This window comes from Typopeltis vanoorti, chromosome 1 (genome assembly GCF_054136105.1).
Source record: "Typopeltis vanoorti isolate ZY-2024b chromosome 1, IOZ_Tvanoo_1.0, whole genome shotgun sequence".
NCBI classification, from domain to species: domain Eukaryota; kingdom Metazoa; phylum Arthropoda; class Arachnida; order Uropygi; family Thelyphonidae; genus Typopeltis; species Typopeltis vanoorti.
In genome coordinates this window covers 13,564,801-13,592,228 of record NC_143549.1, presented here as the reverse complement: position 1 = coordinate 13,592,228, position 27,428 = coordinate 13,564,801, and the positions used below count along the sequence as shown (strand labels likewise).

Genomic DNA, 27,428 nt, shown 5'->3' with positions numbered 1-27,428 from the left:
TAAAGGTCAAACCGTCCAGGCCTTTCCCATAAAACATATCATAATACACGCCCAAAAGGATGTGTGTTTTGCATCATGGGATACCAAGACAATTAATGTGAAGTCTTTAGCTTCTATATACAAGTAGTGTCTTGTTGTGAAGAAACTTCATGCCCAAACTTTGTTTGCTTATGCTTGGATAAAGGATTAAATAAGAATGATTTTTTGGCATTTGTAATTTAGCACCTGACATTTTTGTATTCCCTGAGTCTTTCTGAGAATAGAACTATAGCAACTCCCCCCCCCCCCTGCTTATCTGTGGGTTCGCTTTCTGCAGTTTCAGTTACCATCAGTCAATCCCAGTCCAAAAATATTAAATAGAAAATTCCAGAAAAAACAATTCCTAAGTTTTAGACTGCACTCTGTTCTGAGTAGTGTGATAAAGTTTCTCATCATTCTGCCCTGGATGTGAATCATCCCTTTGTACATAGACAAACTTTGTACATGACTGTACATAGACACTGCAGCACCCCCAAGGAAAAAATTAAATTTTGTGTGTATTTATAAATAATAACAATGCTTACAACATGTTAAAGGTTGCAGTTTATGTTTTGACATTGATTGAATAGTTAATAATTGGAATTGTTCGATTAACGCTTTAGATTACAAAACAAATGCACTGCAATCTAACGCCGATATTCGTTTGCTCTTGTCATTGCACGTTACGTCATTCCCACTGTAACTGCTCAAACGGCAGTGTAATTTTAGTATGCTTATGTGCCTTATTTCTGTGAGATATGAAACGTTTATTATTGGTACGTGTGCTTAGTGAACTATTTTTTGTAAATTTTATTTTGTTAAAATAACATATAATTATTTATTTATTATAGATACAAGGCTGAATTATGACGAGTGTCACTGTTGAAAATAAGAAAAGAATTATATTTTTTCAATTATTGTTACATGAAACAAATGCACTGATATCTAATGCCGATATTCATTTGCATTTGTCATTGCTGTTGATAAAAACTTTTATGATTGGTGTTTGTTCGTGTTTTTTTTTTTTTTTTCAGCACTCCCACTTAAAATTTTCACCAACCACCACTGATATCCACACTATAGTGTATACTCTACCTGCCCATTAGTCATTTAGTAGCTGTCTCGGTTATCAGATCGACTGCATGTTTTCGCAGTGATTGTGTTCGATAACCCTTATTTTACTTAATAATGGCCCAAAGGCGCAAGAGTAGTGATGCTGGCAATTTGGATATGCCAAAGAGAAGCCGTAATGTGCTTCTCTCTCTCCCTTGTAAATCTGCAAGGGAAAGATGTTCACAATTCATATGAGGATAGTTAAGGGGCATGTGGAGAAGCAATGTCATATTATATACCCAAGGTCAGGAGGGTAAATTAGATAAGAGTTAGAGGAATGAGTACTATCATTAAGCGTGAACTGCAAAAAAAGAAAATGATTTAGCATGTATATAAAGAGAAAGGTGACCAGCATGGTAAGAAAGGCAAAATCAGATTATGAGAAGAAATTACCCTGGCATAGAGAGGTGATAGAGGCAGGTGAAACTGCTGAGCTACTATGACCACTTTGCACGAGGTTGTTGTTATGGCAGAGATGACAGGGACAGCTGTGAGAACAGAGATTTATAAATTGAAGGTACTTAGGTTAGTTCAGAATACAGCTGTGGGACAGGATAGGATATAGCTCACATTTTAAGAGAATGTACAGAACTTTTGATGCCTTTGAACAGGCTGTTTAATGTAGTCTCAGCTCTGGAAAAGTCACAAGAGAGTGAAAGGAGAAAAAAAAATAATTCCATAGCATAAAAGTGGAATCTAAGTATGTGGTAGTAAATTATAGACCAATGAGTATCTCAGAATTGGTGGTAAAATACCTGAAAAAGTCGGTCATAAAGAGAATTCAGGAAATGAGCGAATAAGAATATGACACTCTATGAGAGACTGCATTGCTTTGTGTGTGGTCAGTCATACTCTAGTAATCTAACTTTTTATAACAGAGTGACAGCTAAGTTGGATAAAGGGAATGGCTACATGCTTATTACTGAATTTTGCAAAGCCATTTGAGTTCTATGTGATATTCTGTTACACAAACTGCAACAAATGGGTATAGATAGGTAAGTGGTGATATGGATACAAGGGCTGATGGCAGATAAGAAAGTGTAGTATATGTGTGTCCAGACAATTAATCTTGGGGGGGGGGGAGAAAATATTTTATGTATTATTTATTATTTCGATTATATTTAGCATTGAATTTTTTATTCCTTAATGGGATAGGATGGTTATGGAGAAAGAGCACCATATTTAAGAATATTTAGGGATAATAGTTATATCTAACTAATATTTAGTTAACTATTTACATATTACTATTAACTATTCTATTAATAGTTAGATTAGTTATTAGAGAGAATAAACTATTTAAGAATAGTTAGGGGAGAGAGGGCACAATATTTAAGAATCTTTATTCTTCTAACCATTCACTATTTTTCTGTTCTGGGCATTTCTTAGCACCTATTCATGTGTGATATATTTTTTTTTTATCTGAACTAATTCAGAAGGTGATGTTTCAGTTATTGAATACACGTGTATTTTGAAAATCTGCACTTTTTCTGCATAGTAAAAACATCTTGCACACTGCTATCATTTGCAGAGCTAGTTTAACACCCCAACTGGCCATGATGTCTATAGATGTTCAGCAAAATCTGGATACAGTTCTGTAACACCTATTGAATAACATGGATAAGAAGTACAATTTGGTCTCACTGTTTCATCCACCATAGCCGGTAGAGAGGTTAAGATCATAGGTGTAGTTTTGAGTAATTATATTAAAGAAAATGATGATAAAATTACTTAAATGCTATCATAATGATGTAAATCAGTTGCTTTACATCATTATGTAAAGCAGCTGATTTATGCTAGTCTTTATCTTTTCCTCCAATACTAGTGTTTTAGTACACTAAGAAATTTTATATTTAGTCTTTTTTTAATTAAAAAAAAAAAAAAAAAAAATATATATATATATATATATATATATATATATAGATGGATGCTCCCAAAACATGTAATTAATTACTTCTTGTGAACTACTCAAAAGTAAACTGTAATCAAAAATATCATGTCATTAACAGACTCAACCAGCTAACAACCTCAGCTATGCAGACAATATAGTATTAATAGACTCATCTTTAGCCAAAGTGCAACAACACTTTGACAAACTACGCCAAACTGCAAAAATATTTGGATTGACAGTTAATGAAATAAAATTAAAATACCACAAATATAGTACAAGGTTCCATCATTACAGAACACAACCAACCTTCAGAAAAAGTAGACTTCCAATACTTAGGCTCAAATACAAATAATAGTAAATGACATATTATTAAGAAAATATAAAGCTCTCAATCAACACTGGAATCTAAGAAATATATCAAAATTGCCCCTTATTACCTTGGAAAAAAAATTAGGCTTTACAAAGCAACCTCTCAGGCTATCTTTTTATATCATGGAGAAACATGGAAGATTTCCACCCAAAAAGCAATAAAAACCATTAATAGCTTTAATACAACTTGCTTAAGACTGTTACTCGGTTACTCTTGGAAGATCATATTCGTATTTTCATATTTTAGAAGAGACAAACAAAAACCCTTGATTGAAACCACTGCAGACTTCTTCAACTTGATATGGAGAAGGAGGATATCTCAGCATTAGCTGAAACATCCTCCTTCTCCATAATTTGATATCTTATTTTTATATGCCCCCCCCCCCTCAAATGGACAAAGATGGAGAGGAACCAATTAAACAATTCTGGCAGTATATTAACTACCGAGAAATAACTCAACTGGCTCAAAACAGAGATGCCTGGAAAGCTACATATAATAATTAAATTTTTTTTTTATTCCTATTTATTTAGTTCGTTTCCCTATTTACAAATTGTAAATCAACCATGATGAACAATTGATTAGATAGCATATCCTCTCCCACAATGAGCTGTGGATTTGGAACTTGCAATAGGAATGGATGTTTGTAATTGTTATCAGGTGAGAGATGAATTTCTTTGTCTGAAAATACTAGCATAGACTTTGCAGCCTCAGATAAATCAGCATTAGCAATTAGCTAATGCTGATTTACATCATTATGATAGCATTTAGGTAATTTTATTATCATTTTCTTGAATGTAATTACTCAAAAGTGCACCTATGATCTTAAACGATCATAGGTGCACCTTAGCTCTGTTAATGATAACAGCGTACGACATATCTTTTCTATGTAGAAAAAGTTTAGTCATTTTCAAAATACATGTGTATTCAGTAACTAAGATCACCACTTTTTCCTCTCATTTTCTGAATTAGTCCAGATAATGTGTGCATGTGTATCGCATCTGGATGGGTGGCTAAGTGTGCAGGAAAAACAGTGAATGGTTCGCAGAATAAATATTCTTAAATATGGTGCCCTGTTCCAGTTTTATAAATATTAATATTCCATCAACAGAACCTATAGCAGGGGTTTCCAACCTTTTTGGTCCCTGTAACCCCTTGGCTTTTAGTAAATTATCCGGTACCCCTTATTCATTATAATAAGTAATAAATTCTTAAGTTTACCATACAGATTCAAAGAATATAAGAAATAAACAGTAATTAAGTTTTCATAAAAGCTTTATTCGATAAATAAATCAATTACATTATCATAAAATTGTAGAATTTTTATTAAACTGCAGTAAAATCGACCAGTGAGACCCTTGATTCTGTTTCCTATCCACCAACAGTTTTATTCTTGGTGCAGTTTTTGAAATAGATACCTACATGTCATGTTCAGGCTCCAATTTGTTTCTTGTTTTGGACTTGATTGAAAACAGAACTGAGAATCCTGATTCACATAGATAAGTTGTTATAAATAGAATTATAGCCATGTAAGCACGTTTGGTGATAACGGGATGTGCTTCTCCAAGTGTACACGAAACATTTTGTAACTTCATTGATTGGAATTCAATTCGGAGTTTCTTGTTATTGCAGAGATCAATTAACTCATCTTTCACTGGGTCGTTGTCACTGATTTTTTCTAAATCAATATGAAAAGGGTTACGTATTCAGACTTCATTCATTTGGTCAGGAGGAATTATTCTTGCAAGTGCCTCTTTCAAAGTTTTTAAATGCAATATAATGCTATCATGAACTTCCTGTTTTAGTTCATATGCTGGATCTGAAGAAGTGATTTCATCAAGAGATTTGAAATTGGCAAAGTTACTTAACTCTACCCTTCTTCCCCAGAGAGTCAATTTTTCTTGAAATGATTGTATCTTTTCTTCAGCCTCTATGAGAATGACATCTGTACCTTGCAGTGAAATGTTCACAGAATTAAGAATTCCAAATACATCAAAGATAAACCAGAGAAATCTCAAAGTTTGGATCTTTGAAATATGAAGCAAAGGCAGATTCTTTTTCGACTAAAAAAATTTCAATTAAATTTCTAAGTGTTCAAAAACCCTTCCTAAAACATTTCCTCTGGATAACCATTGTACTTCTGTATGAAACAGCAGTACAATATGATCTGCTCCAACCTCTTCCCACAAAGATTTAAACACACGGTGATTCAATGCTTTTGCTTTGATAAAATTCACAACTTGAAACGGCTTTCAAATTATGTGGAAGTGTTTTAGATGCTAAAGCATACCAGTGAAGGATGCAATGGCTTGTAAAAATATTTGGGTTGATTTCTTTAACTAAAGCATTGAAACCTGATTTTTTCCCCAACATAACAGGAGAACTGTCAGTACAAATAGATTCTACTAATTCCCATGAAAGGCCATTTGAATAAAAAAAAAAAAAAAATCATTCAACAAATTCATGTTGTCCACTGCCTTTGTTTCTTTCAAGGGTTTACAAAAAAGAAATTCCTCTTTTATTTCATTCTGATGTATATATCTAGTAAAAACAAGAAGTTGTGCGCAGTTAGAGACATCCAACTGTAAACTAATTCTTGCCAGACTTTTCTTGATTTCCTCCTCTACTTGCCTGTATAAGTATGTCTTCTGACATTTCTCGAATCCAATCACAAATTGTATTATTTGATAATGGTATTTGTGCAATTTTCTCTTTTGCTTCTTTTTAGCACACATCAACTCAACCATGTCCATAGCACACGGCTTCACTAATGTCTCAGCAATTGTATGTGGTTTCTTTTCTTTGTCATCCCTCAATACGATGCGATAACTGACCTCCAGTGCTGGCTGCTTCGGGATAATAAATCCATGGTCATGAAATGTGATATTCTTACCAAATCGTGTTCGTTTTATTCTAAGTGAGAACTCTGACTCGTTAGAATGTTCGGGATGAACATTCTGAAGATGCTCTCTTAATTTTGATGGCTTCATACTGCCATTGCTGAATATCTTGGAGCAAATGAACCCCTGCAGCTTTTTCACACCTTCTTTATCAAGCACAAAAGTAAAACCATATTGCACATATGAATCTTGGTAACAAGGTTTCTTTGGCATGGTCATTCCTTGGGTCTGCAAAAATAATATTTTTTTTGTTTATAAATCGTGATCTAACCTTTCATTTTAAAAATAAGCTAAAAAATAAATAATATTTTAATGTATTTAAATCTTGATCTATCCTTTCATTTTTAGAATAGGCTAAAAATAAACTATAAGCTACTTACGATTAGATTAAAATTTAGTGAGCAAATGTGAAGTCGGCAAAAGTAATTTAGCTAACCTATGTTTATCACTAAAACGTGTGTACTGTGAGCATGTCGAAATGAAGCAGTTGGAGTGTGTACCAACAGTATGTCACGTGCATATGCAGGAGGTGCAGATGCCGCAGAGACGAGCCTCGAGGGAGCGCTGATCTGGCAATTTCACTAGCTATCTTGAATCTTAACCGGACATTTTGAGTTATCGGACCCTTCAGTGAGACAAAAAGGCTATGCAACCTCACTGTGTCCATGTCCGAAAAGAGACCTGAAATGTTGCTGGTGTGGCTGACAGACAGTACCAACATGGAATAGCCCGGAAATGTTGATAACATAACTATTTTTGGAATATATTAATAGCATAATATACTTATTTACCTGCTATTCACTGTACCCCCTGGGGGTATGGGTACCCCAGGTTGGGAACCCCTGACCTATAGTATCAAACTAAGAAAGAATATTTATACCTTTTTTTTTAAGATGAAACAGAAATTAGGAAATTCCGAGATCAATAAAATATTGCTTTCACTGTATAAGAATAAAAATATTATGAAAATGTAATTAAAATCTAAATAAATAATACATAGATCTTCTTCTTAATCTTTTCCTCTTTTAATTTTATGGTGTTGAGGGTTTCTATTCCTTATAACTGCAACAGTTATAAGAGGATAACGTGGTTGGCCCTATGTCTGTAGAAGCATTATGTTCTCAAGGCCAGTTTGTCTGCTTGTGGGGGGAAAAACCCCAGATAAACTGGAGAGAAAAGTCCTGCAGTTGCCCAAGACTGGCTAACTTTGCTATGCCTGAGAAAGATCCTAATCTGCTCATGTCAGTGACAAGAATCGAACCTAGGCATATGGTTGTGAAGCACATAGCCACTCGGCTAACTCGGAAAATTTGGAGAAAAGAGCAAGCTAATAATAATGGCAAATACCTTTTGTGTTTCTACTCAGGAGGTGGACTGGTTATTACTAACACAATGTTCCAACATAAAAATGTGCACAAATTCACATAAAGAGAAGAGACAAGAAATAAGTCTCATTGACTATGTTATTGTTGATAGTGATATTTTCTCCCTGGTGCTGGACACCAGAGTGTACAGAGGATTTGAAATTGAAAGTGATCACCATTTAGTCTTGAGTATGATAAAATTAAATTTCATACTGAAAAGAAGAACATGTAAGAAAGTTTTAAAGCAAATAAAAGTTGAGCAGCTCTCAGATGTGAACTGTAGACTAAAATACACAAACATTATTGAAGGAAAAATGAAAGAGTTTGATAACAGGAACCAAACATTGATTCATCCAGAGAGGCATATGGTGAGGTTGTCTGCAAGGATAGAAAAATCAGAACTCCATGGTGGACTCAGCTCAGGAAGTTAGATAGACAGTGAAGGAAAAAAAGAATGCATACCAAAAGTTCCTGGAAATAAGTCAACTTCTGCTCTTAGAGAATACAGAGACAAATGTAAGAAAGCTAAACACTGTGTAAAACTAGCTAAAGTCATTGGAAGACTTTGGTAAGAAGATAGAAAATAAATATCAAAAAGGTGGCAAGATATTTTGGAGCAGGTGTTCCCAATCCCATGCCCACGGGCACCATGGTGCCCGTCGATCAATTTGTGTGTGCCCGCCGCTGTTCAACCGTGTGCCATATAGTTTGAAATAATCATGTGCACATCACGCAACAATTCATGGCATGCTATATGACGCATGCGTTAATGATACATGACGATTATTAAACGCATACAATGTAAAGTAGACGCACATTCGAAGTTGCATTCATTTAACAAGAGAATTCAAAAAATTTGCTTGAAAAAATAGATGGTGCCCATCGCCCTACCGATATTTTAGAATGTGCTCTAGGAAACAAAATGGTTGGGAACCCCTGTTTTGGAGGTTGTTGAAGAAGCTCAGAAATGGAGGAAAGAGTGCTGTAAAAGGAATTAGAGATGATAAAGGTGACATGAAAAACTGCAGAAAAAGATATCCTTGAAGTATGGAGTAATTACTTGAAAAAATCGCTAAAGGGAACAAGCAGTGGACAGCATGGTGGTAAAAAAAAACATTGACCAGGCATGGTCATGACCAGGAATACATATCCATACTTGAAGTAAAAAAAGTCATCAAAAGCCTGAAATGTGGAAAGGCAACTGGAGTAGATGATATTCAACCAGAAATGCTCAATTATGGAAGTATAAAAGTCTTACAATGGCTGCACTACATAAGTTTAGAAGGCCTGGACAGAGGGACGAATTCCAGATCACTGGGGTGGAGCTGTCATAGTACCTATATAGAAAAAAGGGAAATAAATTCAGGCCAAATAGAGGCTGTCAGGATCAGATTTTCACTTTACGACAAATAGTTGAGAAATCATGGAAATATAACAAAGATCTTATATTTAAGTTTTGTAAATCTGGAAAAGGCATTTTCTCTTGACAAGGTGCCAAGAGAAAAGCTATTCAAAATTCTACAGTTGTATGGTGTCACTGGGCATTATATCAAGCAATACTTAGTCTTTATAGTTGTAAGTCAGCAGTTAGAATTAAAGGAAGTACAGGAAGATGGTTTAATGTTGAATTTGGTGTCAGACAAGTATGTCCATTATCCCCTCTGTTATTCATTATCTATATGGATCACATTATGTAGGAAAATTGTATTCAACCTAATATTAAAATTCGAGATGTTAATGTCAGCTCTTTTGCTTTATACTGATGATGTTATACTTCTAAATAAATCCGCTACAAGTCTCGAATTTTCACTAAGAGATATGGCATGAAGGTTAGCAATAACAGGACAAAGACAGTGAAATTAGGCAGAATTATTGAAAATATCAACTGCATTTTGAATGGTGAACCTGGCGTCAGACACGTATGTCCATTATGCCCCACCACAACTATAACTAGTATTTTTTGTCTGTAAATTGCATGTGTTCTGAAGGACTGATTTGACTGTATGCTGGATGAAAAACCCAAGTTTCTGGGAGAAGAACCCTGCTACCTCCATATCAGATCTGCTAACTCACCTTCAATTATGTAGGAAAGTGGTATTCAATCTAATATTAAAATTGGAGATGTTAATGTCAGCTCTTTGCTTTATGTGGATGATGTTATTCTTCTAATTAAATCTGCTACAAGTTTCGAATTTTCACTAATAGATGTGGCATGAAGTTCAGCAATAACAGGACAAAGACAATGAAATTAGGCAGAAGAATTGAAAATATGCATTTTGAATGGAGAACCTATAGAACAAGTAAAACATTTCACCTACTTAGGCACAATTTTTAGTGAAGATGGTAAATTAAATGTGGAAAGGGACAGCGGAATCAACAAAGCTGGTATGGTGGGAAGTCAACTGAATAAATTTATATGGAATAAAAGAGAAATTAGTCAAAACACTAAATTAGGAATTAGATGGGTTGAAGTAAAACACTTGACCAAAAACTAGACTGCAGTTGCAGATACGAGAGTCCTGAGAAAGATTAGGGACATGAACAGATGGCATCAATGTCAATATCATATTAAAAACTAGGATATTAGGAAAGAACTTGACATTGTTCTATAATAATAAATTCTTGAATTTATTCTTATACTCAGTATTCTACTGTCTTGTTATTTTCTCTGTGTCTCTTTCTGTATCTGTACTAATCTTTTCTCAGTCCTTTAGAATTTTAGGATATAGATTTCATCAAAGTAAAATTGTGATTGAAGTCAGATAAAGGCCTTCTGAAGAACAGTGATTTCATCATTATTTGTATTTCTGCTGTTATTCTCTGTGTTGTTTTTATACTAGTAGCACTGCGATCTCTGAATATTTCTAAATCCACTATCACTTTCAGTCCTAGCTTCATAGTTGCTCATATCGGTGTAATTTGTAGTGTGGAATGTCTAAAAACAAAATATTATTATTCGTGACACCTCCAAGGAGTCCGAAGACTCATCGTGGGAGGATAACTACTATACAACTCTCAGTCTCCACCTCTACGCAGAATCTATACTACCAATCATCTGCATTAGTGCCATCTACTGCCTACCACCACCATAACTAGTATTTTTTGTCTGTAAATTGCGTGTCTTCTGAAGGGCCGATTTGACTCTATGCTGGATGAAAAACCCAAGTTTCTGGGAGAAAAACCCTGCTACCACCATATCAGATCGGCTAACTCGCCTTCAATTGAAAAAGTCCATATAAAGATTCCTCCTGTCGTGACGAGGATCTAACTTAGGCCTTTTCTAATCGAAGAGTAGAAAAGGTCTAAGTTAGATCCTCGTGTATCAACATACCGTGGTTCTTCCAATTGCGCTATAGAGAAAATATCTAACATTTTTTAGCAATGAGCTCCATTGTTATTTGCCAGTTTTGCTTGGAGGAATTACATCTTAATATCATGTCTTTGCACCCTAATATCCTAATTTGTGAAATTGTGCTAAGCATATTAGATGAGAATAATATTTTGACAAGAATAGAAATGGAAGGATATGGTGTTTTTTTGTGAGGATAGGAATGGGAAAAAGGAGTAGGAATGCTGCTGCTATTGGGATATGTCCATACAAAGTTGGGATACAAGGTGGGAAAATGGCAGTGGTTTTGAAGCAGTATGGTATGAAGCAGAGGTTGATAGAATGAGATTTGGTTGGGTGTTGCCACTGGCAACAGAATATAGAGATGAAGAAATGTTTAGTCAACTTGGTTTAGTGAATGATTGTTATGAGAGATTTCAATTATGGCACTGTTGATGGGAATGAAGAAATAGCATCAAGAAATAAGAAGGAATTTCTTGAGTTCTTAAGGGACATTAATCTTAGGCATTATATCATGGAGGACACATGAGGATTTAAGAGTCTTAGATCTGGTTTTATCATCAAGGATGTGTCTGTGAATCTCGTAATCTTCTCCTGGTTGGTGAGAGGAATCACCATGAAGTGATAAAATGGGTTGCAGCCAGTTATAAGAGATTCTTTAAAGAAGAGAAGAAATTAGCCAATCAAGCTAAGAAAAACCCCTAGTGAGTTCTTTTGATATGTGGCAAGTAGAATAAAAAAAAAAAATACTGGCAAATTGGTAACCAATGCAGAGAATATAGTTGAAGTATTCAATAAGTAGTTTTCAGTGTATTTCATCCACGTGAAGGCAACATTATGAGAAGGTGGAGTGTAGATTGTATGGTTGAGGAGGGACTTTGATGGCAAATGAACAGAGGTATGTTGTTGTTCAATTTGTATGCTAATAATTCATATTTACGAATTTAGGGACACAAAACTCACGTGTTGAAATGATTATTTTATTTATTATTAATAAAATAACAATTGACATTTTGATCCCTGTATTGAGGTCATCATCAGAAAAATACATGTGTATATGAAAACAAGCTCATGCTCTTGCACTTTACAAAGATAAATTGAATCTACGCTGTTAATTGATCTTTTACTTAGCCTGACCTCTAGTGGTAAAAAAAAAAACTACAATAGACCCTGCTAAAGTCCTCCCATACTAAGATTTTCTTCTGGACCTCTACAGTTCAGGTTGCTATTGAATGTTAAATTAAAAAAAAAACTTCAAGTCTTCTTGTATTGAAATTTTTCTTTGGCTTGTTCTGATTGCTGTAATAGTTCCAAATGGGTCCTCCACATTCTTGGAATGGTTAGACCGTCATTTTTGTTCAGGTTAGGATTGTGTTTGAGCATTTCACATGCTTCTTTAAATTTCCTCTTGAACCAGGTTTTGGCATGGTGTAGAGACTTGGTACCTTTCCAGTCAATTGTGGTATGTCTGGAGTGCGTGGTCTGAAATACAGATTTTTCAAAAATGGAGGTATTTAATGTGTCATTAAATACTTCCATGTGTTCATCCTTCCATTGTTACATTGTATACGTAAACTTCTTTTTTTGGTTTAATGCAGTTGGATATTAAGTTGCTGTCTCTACATCGTTTCAGAAAGGCCAGTTGAATAATTAACAAGGAAACGTGTATCTTTAGATCGGACAACCTAAATAGAAAAAATGAACCATTTGGTATCGGACCACAACACCTACCAAATGGTAAACTACAACTCCACGAAGCGCATCAAGGGGTTTAAAAAGAAAACAACTGAATCAATTAAATCCGTTAACACATGGCCAGAAGAAACTACCAAAAAACTAATATCGCATTATGCCTGTGTGCTCAGAATTTACAGCCTGCCAAAAATACACAAAACAAACACACTACCACTACGTCCGATTGTTGAAGGAATCAACAGCCCGAATTACCACTTAGCCAAAAAATTACAGCCACTCTCAAGGAATTGGTAGGTCATTCCCCTTCCTGCATAAAAACTACACAACATTTCATTAACAAAATTAAAAACATTACACTCAACAACCAAGATTTATTAGTCAGCTTTGACATTCATTCATTTCGTATGGTGATTCAACGGCCGTGAGCCCCTTTTATGGGCAGGTATGGCACCACCTCAATACCCCCCTATTTTTATCCAGGCTCAGGACCGGATAGCTGACAATTCAGACATTTGTCTGAAGTATTCCTGACTGTATTCGAGTATGTTCACGGAGCTGGTTTGCCTGCTTGCAGGATGAAAAACCCAGATAAACTGGGGAAAAAAAAACCTGCTATCCATTCCCAAGACCGGCTAATTTGGCTATGGCTGAGGAAGATCCTTAAGCTCCTCACGTTGTTGACAGGAATCAAACCTAGTACAATCCTTCCCTTATGGTTACGAAGTGCATAACCACTAGGCTAACCCACGGACTAGCTCTCACATAACTGCCCTTTTCACCAATGTTGCAATCAGTGATACTATTATGTTCCTACAGAACATATTTCCACACAACATCACAGCCCTCTTTGTCCACGTACTCCATTCTGGATATTTCTGTGGCAAAACAATTTTTATCTTCAAAAAAAAAAAGGTACAGCCATGGGCTCGCTACTCCCCCCCCCCCCAATAGCTAACTTTTATATGGAAGACTTTGAGCAACAAGCTCCATAATCAGCATGCCTATACCCCAAAATTTGTCTCAGATACGTTGATAATATTTTTGCCATTTGGCCAACGGCCACAAAGCACTACATACATTCCTTAGTCGCCTGAACAAACAACATAAATGTATCCAATTCACCATTGAAATCGAAAAAAACAACTCTCTTCTTTTCCTAGACGCACTCGTCACACGTCATCTCTCAGGCTGTCTCTCCTTCTCAGTCTACCACAGGCCAGTACATACACAAAAATTCTTACCACCACCACCACCTATCAAAAAACTAGGCATCATAAGCTCCCTTAAACACAGAAACTATTTGTTCAAATGAGCAAGCTCTAAACCAGGAATATGAGGCCATACATTTATTAAAAATGGATACAGTAAAAAAAAAAAAAAACTATTCACAAGATCCTTCACAGTGACACTACTAAAAACAAAAAAAATTTCAAGAATGCCATTGCCCATACTTTATGTTAGAGGCATTTCTGAAAAAATAGAACATTACACAAATACAACATCAAAACTACCTTCAAACCCCCTGACAAAATTAAGACATCTACTCAGTTCTTCCAAAGATCCTCTTCCACACTTAGCCCACCCAGGGGTTTACAAAATACAATGCACATATAACTTACCATACATAGGTGAAACAGGGTGAACCATCCTAATTAGGAAGGACAAACATAAATGACACATTAAATACCTCCATTTTGGAAAAACCGGCCTTTCAGACCATGCACCCCAGACATACTACAGATTTGATTGGAAAGGTACCAAGTTCCTACACCGTGCCAAAACCTGGTTCAAGAGGAAATTTAAAGAAGCATGTGAAATGCTCAAACACAATCCTAACCTGAATAAAAATGATGGTGTAACCATTCCAAGAATGTGGAGGACCCATTTGCGACCATTATAGCAACCAGAGCAAGCCAAAGAAAAATCTCAATGCAAGAAGACTTGGTGAAGTTTTTTTTTTTTTATTTAACATTCAATAGCAACCTGAACTGTATAGAAGAAAATCTTTTTACGGGAAAACTTTAGCAGGGTTTATTGTAGTTTTTTTTACCACTAGAGGTCAGGCTAAGTAAAAGATCAATTAACAGCTTAGATTCAATTTACCTTTGTAGAGTGCAAGAGCATGTAGCTTGTTTTCATATAAACATGTTTTCTGATGATGACCTCAATACAGGGATCGAAACGTCAAATGTTATTTTATTAATAATCAATAAAATAATCATTTCAGCACGTGTGTTTTGTGTTCCTAAATTCATACTTATGAATGCTGATCACTGTGTAACCTTAAAAGAAAGTGTATGTTAATGATATTGGGATGGGTTTAACTAGTGATATGCAGCTGTTTGCAGATGATGCAAGACTGGGGATAGCAATACACAGTCAGGCTGATGTTAATGCATTAGCAGAGGACTTGAATAGATTGCATGAATGGGCAGGTAGTGGAACTGTCAGTTCAATGTTGCCAAGTGTAAGGTTTTGAGATTTGGTAAGAAACGGTGGCATGCAAAGTATGCACTTGGTGAGAAAACTTTAATGGAAGTAGAGGAGATGAGAGATCTAGGAGTGATTGATGGACAAGGGCCCAAAATTCAGGGGCCACATTGCACAAGTTGTGAAGATGTCACATCGGATAATGGCAATGATGTGGAGGATCTACATGCAGAAAAAGAGAGGTTATGATGCCATTGTATAAAGCTTTGATCAGGCATCATATGGATTATTGTGCACAGATTTGCTCACTAGGTTTGTTTGCATGCTGAATGAGGATATGTTGGAAAGGGTTCAGAGAAGATTCACAAAGGTAGTCAGTGGTCTTTGGAATGTGGAGTATGAGGACAGGTTAAGAGAATGTAAGTTGCAGAGCCTTGTGAATATAAAGAAGTGGGGGGGTGGGGAATATGATTGAGGCATATAAGCTATTCAGGGGTTGTAATCAGGTTGACACGAAAGAAAATTTTCATAGAATGGTGGGAGGGGGGGATTTTGCAAAGGCAGTTGACAGAATATCACATGGAACTCTTATGCAAATTTGATCAAACAGGAATGGATATGACCCCGGTTAAGTAGATGAAAGGATGGCTGCTGGACAGATATCAAAAAGTGGTATGGAGGGGGGGGGCAGAAGTGAGGTGAAAATAGGTGACTAGTGGTGTGCTGCAAGGTTCGGTGCTGGGACCATTACTGTTTTAATTTGTATATAAATGACATAGGAAATAACCTGAAAGAAAATATTCAGTTTTTTGCTGATGATTGATGCGAAATTAGGTAGAGTAATAGTTAATCAAGGAATATGGAGCGCTTGCAATACGATTTAAATAGGCTGTCACTATGGGCAAAAGATAATAGGTATCAGTTTAATGTGGAGAGTAAATCTATGCATTTTGGGATAAACAGATTACGAGTGTTATATCACATTGATTGTACTGTACTCCAGGAAGTAGATGAAGCAAGGGATTTTGGGATGGTGATAAACAAAGTTAAAGATTAGGGACATATTGATAAACTTGTTCATAAGATTACTTGGCTATTGAAAAACACATTAGCAGATAGAAATAAGGAAGTTGTCATTACTCTTTATAAGGCCTTGATGTGTCCACATCTGTATTACAGTACTCAGGTCTGGTCTCTTGGGTTTGTTTGGAATGGAGATGTGTTAGAGAAGATTCAGAGGTGAGTGATCTTTGGAATGTTCCCTATGAAGAATAGATTGTGTGTGCATGTATTCCAGAAGTTGGTTGATGGGAGAAAAAGAGGGGATATGATAGAAACATTTAAGTTGCTTAAAGGGATTTATAGGATTGATACAGGCAGTGGTGAGCTATGGAAATTTTAACAAAGGGCTCGCAAAAGGGAAAAAAGGCCTAACTTAGCCCTTATAATGCTTATATTGTGACTTTGTAGAGCTTCTGACAGATATGATAATTCCTGTAGGATATCGATCATTAATGCTAGATCTTTTAAAAATTCCAAATTGAGAAGTCAGTTTAAAATGTCCTTAGATTTATCATTCGATGCATAAAGCTAGGTAATTTCTCCACAAAGCAAGAGTCGTTCGTAAACTGCAAGCTGCCCATCGTGGTCCAAACACACAGCCGATATTTATTTTGATACCAAGGTCTTTTGCAATTGTATTTAATTCTCGTTGATTTTTTGGTGATTGATGATAAAAAGCATATAATTTATCCATAAATATTTCAAAATGATTTATTTCTTTAATGTTTTTTATCGAATCGTCTAATGCTAAGTGTAAACGATGAGCGCAATACCAAATCACAACGTTGGGAAAGTTTTATAGAAGAACACCTGATTTATTTCCTAACATTACGGTAGCTCCATCAGAACAAAATGCAATGAAATGATTTTTTATATAGTTATCAGAAAATCAATATGAATTTAAAGTAGCAATTGTAGTAGCATGTATAAATTCCACAGTGGTATTTTCTAGTTCTACAAGATTATTAAACAAGGTGCTTGCAAATTTGAGAAAAATTTAACAAAGGGCTCATGTGAGTCTCTTATAGCTCACCACTGTATGCAGGGGAAATGTTTCAGCATGTGGTTGGAGGGGCCAGAAAGAGGTCATATCTGGAAGTTGAATAAAGGTATAGACTATATTAAATTTAGTTTAATCCTTTATTCAAGTGTAAGTGCACAAAATTTGCACTTGAAGTATCTTCAGGACTTGAGGCAACTCATGGTAAAGGTGGACCAACCTCTCATCACTACTTGTCTTAGTATCTCCAATAATGCAAAGCACACCTCCTTGCAAACATGTATAATTCTATGCATTAAGGGAAGGGCCACTACCCAGATCAGTTTCGACCTTTATTGAGGTCTTGTCAGTGGAAGCCAGACTCAGAGGTGGTGATACTAAGGCGGAAGCAATGGAGAAGTCGCATTTACTTATACAAGTTGCCAAAAGGTGTCTCACCTTATTATTAAATTACTCTGGATTTAGAGAAAGATGTTGGAAGTTCATTTGGTTAGAACTATAATAAATTTAGTTTAATCCTTTATCCACGTGTAAGCAAACAAAGTTTGCACCTGAAGTATTTTCAGGACTGAGGCAACTCATGGTAAAGGTGGACCAAACTCTCATCACTACTTGTCTTAATATTTCCCATAATGCAAAGCACATCTCCTTGCAGGCATGTATAATGCTATACATGACCTCTGGGTTTGGCTCCCACTGACGAGACTTCAATAAAGGTCGAAACCAGTCTGGGTAGTGGCCTTCCCTTAATGCATAGCATTATACATATCTGCAAGGAGATGTGTTTTGCATTATGGGAGGTACTAAGACAAGTAGTGACAAGAGCTTGGTCCACCTTTACCACGAGTTGCCTCAGTCATGAAGATACTTCTGGCGCAAACTTTGTTTGCTTACACTTGGATAAAGGATTAAACTAAATTTATTATTGGAATAAAAGTATTGTTAGTAGAGGTGTGAGGACTAGATTTTTTGCTTGGAGAATTGTGAATGATTGGAATATGTTACCAGGGACAGTTGCAAGTGCTTTATCTGTTAATGGGTTCAAGGAGAGGTATGATAGATTGATTGAATGGATAGTTTTGGTCTCCTACAATGAGTCCTCGGACTCCGTGAAGGTTTCCATACAATAATAATAATGGAGAGGGTCCAGAGAAAGTTTACTAAGTCAGTATCAGGTCTATGGAATGTCTTATTTGAAGACTGATTGAGGAAATGTGACTTGCAGAGCCTTGTTTATAAGGACTGTATAAGGACTGGCTTTAAGGGGCAAAGCAAGGATGCTTTCATCTTCCCCGTTATCTGTAGAGGACAGTGTAGGGATAAGGTGTTATTGAGCAATTAAAGCTCTGATCATGGCAGGAGGGTAACAGCAATAGCCGAGCCTCAGTTAGAACTTCATTGGCTACAGCATTACCCTCCAAGGGTATTGGATTTTGAATGAATCAATCACCGCATCTCATGTTCGATTGATTCCTCCCCATCACAGAGCCTTGTGAATAGAAGAAGAAAGTATATGTTTGAGACATAAGTTGATGAGGGGTTGTTACCATATTGATGTGGAGGCTTTTCATAGTGTAAAGGGATGCAAGGGCAGAACTGGAGGAAATGGTAACTGTATAAGGAGGAGTTAGCAGGGGAGTAAGAGGGAGGTTCTTTGCATGCAGGATGATTAGTGAGTGGAATGCATTACCTGAAAGTGTGGCGAGTGTGAAAACTGTGAATAGATTTAAGGCACAGTTTGATGTTCTTGTTACATAAGTGAGAATATAGACCTCCTGCAATGAGTCCTTTGATTCCGTGGAGATCAGATAATTATAATAATAAAAACTTGTCTCTCAAATGCACATGTGAAGGAACACATCTATCCAAAAATGCACATTTGACAGACATAATAAATGCCCTTCCAACATTAGCTTCTTTCATATTTCTAATTATCTTAATGAGCCTTCTCCAATATCATTAATGTTTTCAACACTAAGTATGTAGAAAGTAATTTTTCAGGTTAATATGGGAGGAAAGAAAGAAAGATTTAATAAAAAGTGTTCTCAACAAGGGAGTAAAGAGTAGATGTTTTTTTTAATGGTGAGTGACTGTGTTACCAAAATGGCATCCTTACTAATTGTGCTTGATGAAATTGTCCCATGAAGTATTTCTGATTGGGGGGTGGGATATAGTTCACACTGTGTTATATGTAAGTTATAAATGATAGAGATGTCTTAATATTTAGTACATTTTTTTTATAATTTTTCAGATAATACAAAGGATAATTATAACACTAGGAGAAATAAAATGCCCCCTGCCAACTCAGTAGCAACAGAAAATGCAAAAACTGTAGAGTGGTATGATGATGCAGTTGGCAAAGAAGATGATTATGATTTACTGAATTTAGACAGCGGTCAAAAGGAAATATGTTCTGCGGATGCTGCTCTTCCTTCCATGTGTACTGGAAATGCTCAACTTCCTGAAAAAGAGGATTCATGCAGAGGGCAAGTAGTTACCAGACTGGAAGTGAAACTCCAGCAGCTATTAAAAGAACTGTCATCAGAATCATTTACTGTGTCATCTGCTGTTATATCAGAAATTTGCCATCAAATGGACAAAATAAATAACAGTTCTTACTCAGTAAGTGTCTGACATTATTTTCATATTTTGAGAATTATACATTCTTATTTATTTATTTTTCTCATTCATTTCTGTGAATAATTCAAAGAATCACCTTACTAAATCATTATTGTACCTGTAGCAACCATTCACCATCCTCCGAGCAAACAAACATCTAGTCTTAACACCTGTACTAATCCATTTTCACATAATTTTCTGTGGTGAATTCTTGTTCTCTCATTTCCCCATCTGCATAAATTAACAGGGAGGAAACACCAGACATAAGAAAAGTCAAAGATGGTGGTTTTCTTAGACATAAGATAGTAGTATTGACAAGAACATAATTATATTGATTGTTCTTATTGATTCATAAGCGTATGCAGAGGATTTTAAATAGCATGTAATCATCACTTTGTGTTGAGTAGAATAAGACTGAGTGTGATTGTGATTTATAGTGAAGTGTAGGACAGGTAATGTATGTTAATTTTATAAGGATTTAAAGTTGAAATTTCCAGAGGCAATCTCAAAAAAATGTTGAATGATTCAGGCAGTGGAGTACATGATAAAGTTATCTTTGGGAATAGAAAATAACAGAACTTTATAGGAATTGAAGAGTTATAAATGCAGAGTTATAAATGCATAATAGTGGGAGGCATGGTAAAATTTCCTGACAAGTAGGTGAACATGTGTCCTTAAAGACAAAATTTGCTAGAGGATGCCGTACACCTTTAGACATGTGTTAATATAAAATAAAACTTTATTTTTGACAGATATTTCAATCTGAGATTAACAGATCATCATCTGTGTTGAGCCATTTCAAAAAAAAAAAAGAAAGTTATAAGCTACATGATGATGACATAATAGGGTATAGGTGAACATAAAATGTAAGAGAGAGATGTAGTAAAATGATGTATGAACAACAACAAAGAAAAAAAAAATTGATTGTTGATAAAAATAAGACTTTTGACAAGGTTTTTGGCTGAGAAGCAGAGTAGCAGGTGAGTTCTTGACCAGAAGATTCTTTGGTTAGTGTCAATCCCATGCTGCACCAAACCAAATTTCTTAATAGCGATATATGATTGGTGTTCTTATAAAATTTTTTTTCACAGAGCACCAATTTTATCGACTTCTAGGAGGTGGAAATCATATTGAACTTAGTACATGCTTGGAAGGGAGAAAGGAAATCATTTATCCTTAAAGGAAGGTAACTAGGAGAGAGTTATTGATAGGGAATAAAACATAGATACTAGGTTATACTTCTTGAGAATTTTTGAAATTGGTTCAGAGATACCTGAAATATGTGGAATTGGTATTCTCCATATATTTTGGGTTACTAGAAGCAGTAAACTGGTAGGGGTAAAAAAATTTGCTATATTTTTCATTATTTTTATTAAGGGGAAAAAAGCATCCTTGGAAGCTTGAGAATGAATGCTCCTAAGAAGGGGATGAGGGCTAGGGTGTGTGTGTGTGTGATTGAAATGGATTGCCATTGGATATTGTGTGTGCAAGCAGTGTGCATGAAATCTAGAATAAGTATGATAGCTGGTGCATGTAGTATGTGGCCTTCCTCGATGAGTCTCTGAATCCGTGGAGGTCTCATAATAATAATAATAATTAGAAGCCATTCTTTTGGAAGTCACAAGGTTCTAGTTTTTGACTTGGAGAGGAGTTAGAGCAGATAACTCTGTTCATGGGCTGCTACTGTTTAGTTTGTACTTTAATGATTTTATAAGAAAGGATCTGAGAACTGTTCAGTTGTTTGCCAATGATGCAAAATTGGGTAGAACAATAGTTAATACAGATGTTGTTAAAATTTTGAAGGATGATTTGGATAGACTGGCAGTCTGGGCAAAGGTGAATGGATGTCAGTTTAAAGTGGCAAAATGTAAGGTTGTGCATTTTGAGATGAAACGATTACTCGCTGTATTCCGCGTTGATAGAACTGTACTCCAGGAAATTGACGAAGCCAGAGATTTGAAAGTGTTAGTGGATAGGTAGTTAAAGTTTGAAGCAAAAGTAGCTAAAGCAGTTTATCAGATTACTTGGTTACTGAAAAATACTTTAACGAGCAGAGACAAGTAGGTTATCATTCCTCTTTATCAAGCCTTGATAAGACCCCATTTTGATTACTGCATGCAAATCTGGTCACTTGGGGTTCTTGGTGATGAGGAAGAAGTGGAGAGGATTCAAAGGCAAGTGACCAAGATGATAGCAGGTCTATGGAATAAACCTTATGAGAACAGATTGAAGATTTGTGGGTTACAGAAACTGGTTGACAGGTGGAAAGGGGATAATGTGACTGAGACATACAAATTGCTGAAGGATTTTTACAAGATTAATCATCATCAAATTCCTGCCATGTACCCTCAAGGGGTGTACAGGATATGACAGTACTACATGAAAAAATTACATCATTACTAACTTCCTATCTACAATTTTCCTCCAAATCAGTCTGTTACTTGTCAAGACTCCAACATTATCAGATCTTATATTTCTATCGTCTAAAGAACTTTGTATACCGTATCAATCCACCTATATCTTGGTCTTCCTCTGGGTCGTTTTCCTGCCAACCTGGCAAAGAACACTTGTTTTGCTAATCTTTCCTCTCCCATTCTATTTAAGTGACCATACCACCTGAGATTAGCTCTGCTAATGCATTCCTGGATGCTGACAATGTCAAGTTCATTCCTAATATCCTCATTTTTAATATGATATTGCCATTGATGCCATCTGTTCACGCCTCTAATCTTTCTCAGGACTCTCATATCTGCGGTCTCTAGTCTTTGGTCAAGTGTTTTACTTCTGACCCAGCTCTCAGATCCATAAGTTAAAACTGGTTTGAACACTGTCTTGTATACAGCTAATTTAGTGTTCAGACTAATTTCTCTCTTATTCCATATGAATTTGTTCAGTTGACTTCCCACCATACCAGCTTTGCTGATTCTGTTGTCTATTTCTATATTTAATTTACCATCTTCAGTAAAAATCGTGAAATGTTTTACTTGTTCCACAGGTTCTCCATTCACAACACAGTTGACATTTTCAATGATATAGAAAAAATTTTCAGAACAGGTCTGATGGTGGGAGAACCAGGATGTATCACTAGTAAGGGTGTTAGAACTAGATTTTTTGCTTGGAGAGTAGTAAATGAATGGAATAGGATGCAAGAGTCTGTTGTGAGGTGCCATGACTGCGAATGACTTTAAAGTAAAGTACGATGGATACTGTGCAATGTTGGCTAGCGCTTGGCATAATGTTTAGGGTTTCTCTCAGTGAGTCTAAAGACTCCATTGAGTAGCCCATAATAATAATAATGAGTTTATTGTTATTATTAATAATTTTGATCTGGCTATTATTGGGAGTTGCTGTCTGATATATAGTTCTCTCATGTAGAAGAAGGGCTGTCTTTCTCTTGTAATCAGAGTTATTCATGACAGTAGATTTTCCCCTGTCAGTTTTGGTGAGATGGTTAGATGGTTGCTTTATCTTAGAGATTGTAGGCTTTAATTTCTACAAAACTTACAAACATGTGAGGGGAGGAATTTAACTTTAAGTAGTTCTAGATGAAGTTCTTTGGAATAATTGCTGGATAGGATGGATGAATTTTGTTATTTGTTTGCAGGAAGAAATCCAAATATGGTATTTTTTTTTTCTCAAGAACTATAGTGAAATCATGCCCTTTGGAGAGGATAAGAATTTCTGTCCGAGTTAAAAAGAACATCCAGAAATGTTTATTACCCCCCCCCTTTTTTTTTTTTATCAAGATTGATATGTGATGTCTCTGCTTAGATAAATGGGAATCACAACTGCATTGAAGATACTCTCTTAGCTTATTAAAAGAGCAGTGGAGAGAATTTCAATACATATAAAACTATATTTAACAGGTCAGTGCATAAACAGGAGACAATAGTTTCTTGAAGCTCAACTAGAACCCATCAAATTTATTGCACTTGAAATATAATAAATTTGATGGGGTCCAGGTAATTTGATTATTTCCTAAAATCTCGTGAAGTTAGGAATTATTTTGGAGTTGCAGCATTTCTTTAGAAAAGAAATCCTAATTCATAGCTTACCTTGTTGAACTGAAAGTTTGCTGTTGGTTAGTTATTCCTGTTGAAGGTTTAATTGATGATTTTACAAAGGCACTCTTATCATACTGAAGGGTGCTGAACACACATAGAGACAAGAACATAAAACTTTAATTTTCACAGACATTTTGATCTGATACTAGATTATCTTCAGTGTTAAGCTAGTTCAAAAAAGATAGGATGCTAACATGATTTTTTTTTTAATAAAGGTCATAGCTGCATGATGGAATAATAAGGTATAATGAACATAAGATGTAAGAGGGATATAATAAAATGATTTGATCAAACTAGGTGTTCTGTGTTCATGATTACAAGAACAGCAGTTGTAATTTCTCACTAATAAGAAATCTGGTTTAGTACTGCATGAGATTGACACCAACCACACACCACAACCACAGGGTCTTGACAATCTTCTTATAAAGACCTTGCCTGCTCCATCAATGCTGCCACAAATTTGAACACTTATTCAAGAAGAATACTGAAGCCTTACTACCAATGTTCCCTCTAAATTCTGCATATATGCACATGTACCTGAGCCTCCAGTCAAAAAAGGGACCCTCAATGCCTAGTAACTGCTGCACACAGAAGTTCTACTTTCAGAATTTCTAATTTGCAGCCAATAATTTTTAACATACTATAAAAATAAAGTATATGTTAAATCATACTTGTCACCTATTTTATTTACTAATTTCTCCGGTGTCTCCGCTCCAATATTAATCTAACCCTTCCCAACTTAATTCACTCTGATCAGTTACTTTGAGCTGTAGCTATGTTGGCAAACTGATGCTGATCAGCAAGTTGCAGAGGCATATGTGTTTAAAAAGATGTACTATCTAAACAGTACCATCACTTGAATGTGGGAAGTGGTGATGGATTTTTGCAGCTATGCAGATTTAAGTGAATTAATTCAGTGCTTGCAAGTTTACAGGTTGTAGCTAAACAAAAAAAAAATGGGCAGTATTAATATGAGAAATGTTAAATTTAATGGTTTAGTGCATTAAACTCTCAAAATGTCACTCTCAATTGAAGCAGAAAAGAACCACAAGTTCGTTTAAAATTTGAATGGCTAAACAAATATGTTGAAACAGTAATGCCAAAGAACAACATGCTACCGCTGTGTCTGAGAATGGTAACTTGCACACCAATTAGATCTAAAATTAGAAGGAATATTCCTTTTTACTACATTGTCTGAATTTAAATCAGAATGATTTCCTCTCCTTACCACAAATCTGGACATCTCATTCTTATCAGGCTTTGATAGTTTTTGTCATTCATATATCATTTTAACACACCTCTCTTACATTTCATGTTCATTATACCATCATGGTGTCAAAACTTTTTTTTTTTTAAATCTACTGTTACTAGACTAGCTTATTGGCAAGGGTGATCCATTACTTTCAGACCAAAATTTCTGTCAAAAATAAAGTTTTATTTTATGTTCCTGTGTCAATGCATGTAGAGAACATCCTTTACTACTACCATTATTATTACTAAGGCAATACATTTGTAGAGTTAAAAGACTCGTCACAGGAGGTATGCATTGTCACACACACATAGCGCGTCAAGCAGGGCTTTAAACTCATTCAACATGTCTGCACTCACCAAACCCTCAGGAAATGCATTCCATTTGCTGACCAATCTATTCATAGAACCTGACTCCTCGTTCCTTTGTTCGCACCCTCCTTATATAGTTTCCAATGATGGCCTCTTGTTTTACCTCCACTCTCCCATTCCATGAAAAATTACTTCCACATTAACTAACCTTCTGACTAACTTATATGTCTGTCATATTCCATCTCATCCTCCTATTCATGAAGCTTAGCAAATTGTATTTTCTCAATATGTCTTCATACCTCTGCATTCCAGTGACCATTTACCATATTGGTGAATCTTCTAAAGATGCTTTCTAATATATCCTCAGCTCCATGAAAACCAGGTGATCAAATCTGTGCATAATTCCCCGATGTGACAACTTCACTACTTGTGTAACATGATCCTGAATTTCACCATCACCCAAAAGTTTCTGTCCTTCAAATTATCCCCACTATTGTATACTTTGCATCCTATCATTGCTTATCAAATTCATAACTTCACACTTTGGAACATTGAACTGATGGTTCAACTCACTTATTCTATCATAAAATCCATTTTCAAGTCCTCCTGTAAGCCACAATATCTGCTTGATTCCTTAATTTTTCATTCTCTCAAGTCTGCACTATCTGCAAACATTTGCATATCTTCAGTAAAACCTGTCCTAATATCATTAATTATTACTACCCCAAGACCTCATGGAGTCAAAGACTCATCTGGGAGGTCCTTTTATCACACACACAGCTCATCACACTGTGTCTTAGATGCACTCAACCTCCTTGCAGATGCCACACAAGGCATTCCAATCATTTACAACTCTACACGGAAAAAATCTTCCTCTCACTCCCCTACTCGCACCCTCTTTATACAGTTTCCAGGAATGACCTCTGGTTCTCCCCTGATCTCCCACTATTTTCTGTAGAACTTCTCCAGCATAGATCCTATAACAACCCCTTACCAACTCGTAGGTCTCTATCACATCTTCCTCCTATCCACCAGACTCTGCAAATTACATCTTCTCAATCTCTCCTCATACTTGATTCCAGAGGTCAGAAACTACCTTAGTCAGTCACTTTTGGACCCTTTCCAGTATCTCTTCATCCTTCTGACAGGTGACAAATCTGGGACAATAGTTCATGTATGGCCTAATCAAAGCTTTATATGATATCTCCCCTCTTCCTCCTGTCCACCAGACTCTGCAAATTACATCTTCTCAATCTCTCCTCATACTCGACATTCCAGAGGTCAGAAACTACCTTAGTCAGTCACTTTTGGACCCTTTCCAACATCTCTTCATCCTTCTGACAGGTGACCAAATCTGGGCACAATATATCCATGTGTGGCCTAATCAAAGCCTTATACAATGGAACAAGAATCTTCCTACTTCTACACGTCAGTGTGTCCTCTGCATCATTCCCAGAAGCCTTTGTGTTGTCTTCACAATTTTGGCTATGTGTCCCCTAAATTTCAGATCCTTATCCTCTATCACCCCCAGATCTCTTATTTCCTCCCCCTCCAACAATATATCCTCACCAAGCATAAATTCTGCATCCCATCTTTGTTTTCCAAATTTTAAAACCTTACATTTTGCAACATTGAACTCGTATCCCCATTTGCTTGCCCAATCACTAAGTTTATTTAAGTCTTCTTGCAAGGCCACAACATCTTCACTACTCTTTATGGTTTGTCCCAACTTTGCATCATCTGCAAAGAACTAAATATCTCCATCCAAATCTTCACCAATATCATTAATATACAAGTTAAATAGTAATGGCCCTAAAACAGACCCCTGAGGCACTCCACTAGTGACTTTCCTTTTCCTGGATATCGCATCCCCATACACAACTTGTTGATACCTATCAGATATCCAGTCTCCAATCCAATGCACTAATCTAATATCCAACCCCATCTGCTCTAGTTTGACTGTCAACTTATGAGGTACTCTATCAAAAGCCTTTGCGAA

At 35.9% G+C, this 27,428-nt stretch overlaps 1 protein-coding gene across 3 annotated transcripts in view; it reads left to right on the top strand.

Moving 5' to 3' along the window:
- LOC150109797 (uncharacterized) overlaps positions 1-27,428 on the top strand; it is a 128,436-nt gene that overhangs the window by 75,410 nt on the left and 25,598 nt on the right. For all 3 annotated transcript variants that reach the window (XM_090411852.1, XM_090411937.1, XM_090412021.1), the window contains exon 3: positions 19,438-19,808. In XM_090411852.1, the coding sequence (XP_090267978.1) occupies positions 19,438-19,808 (371 nt within the window). The remainder of the gene's footprint in view (positions 1-19,437; positions 19,809-27,428) is intronic.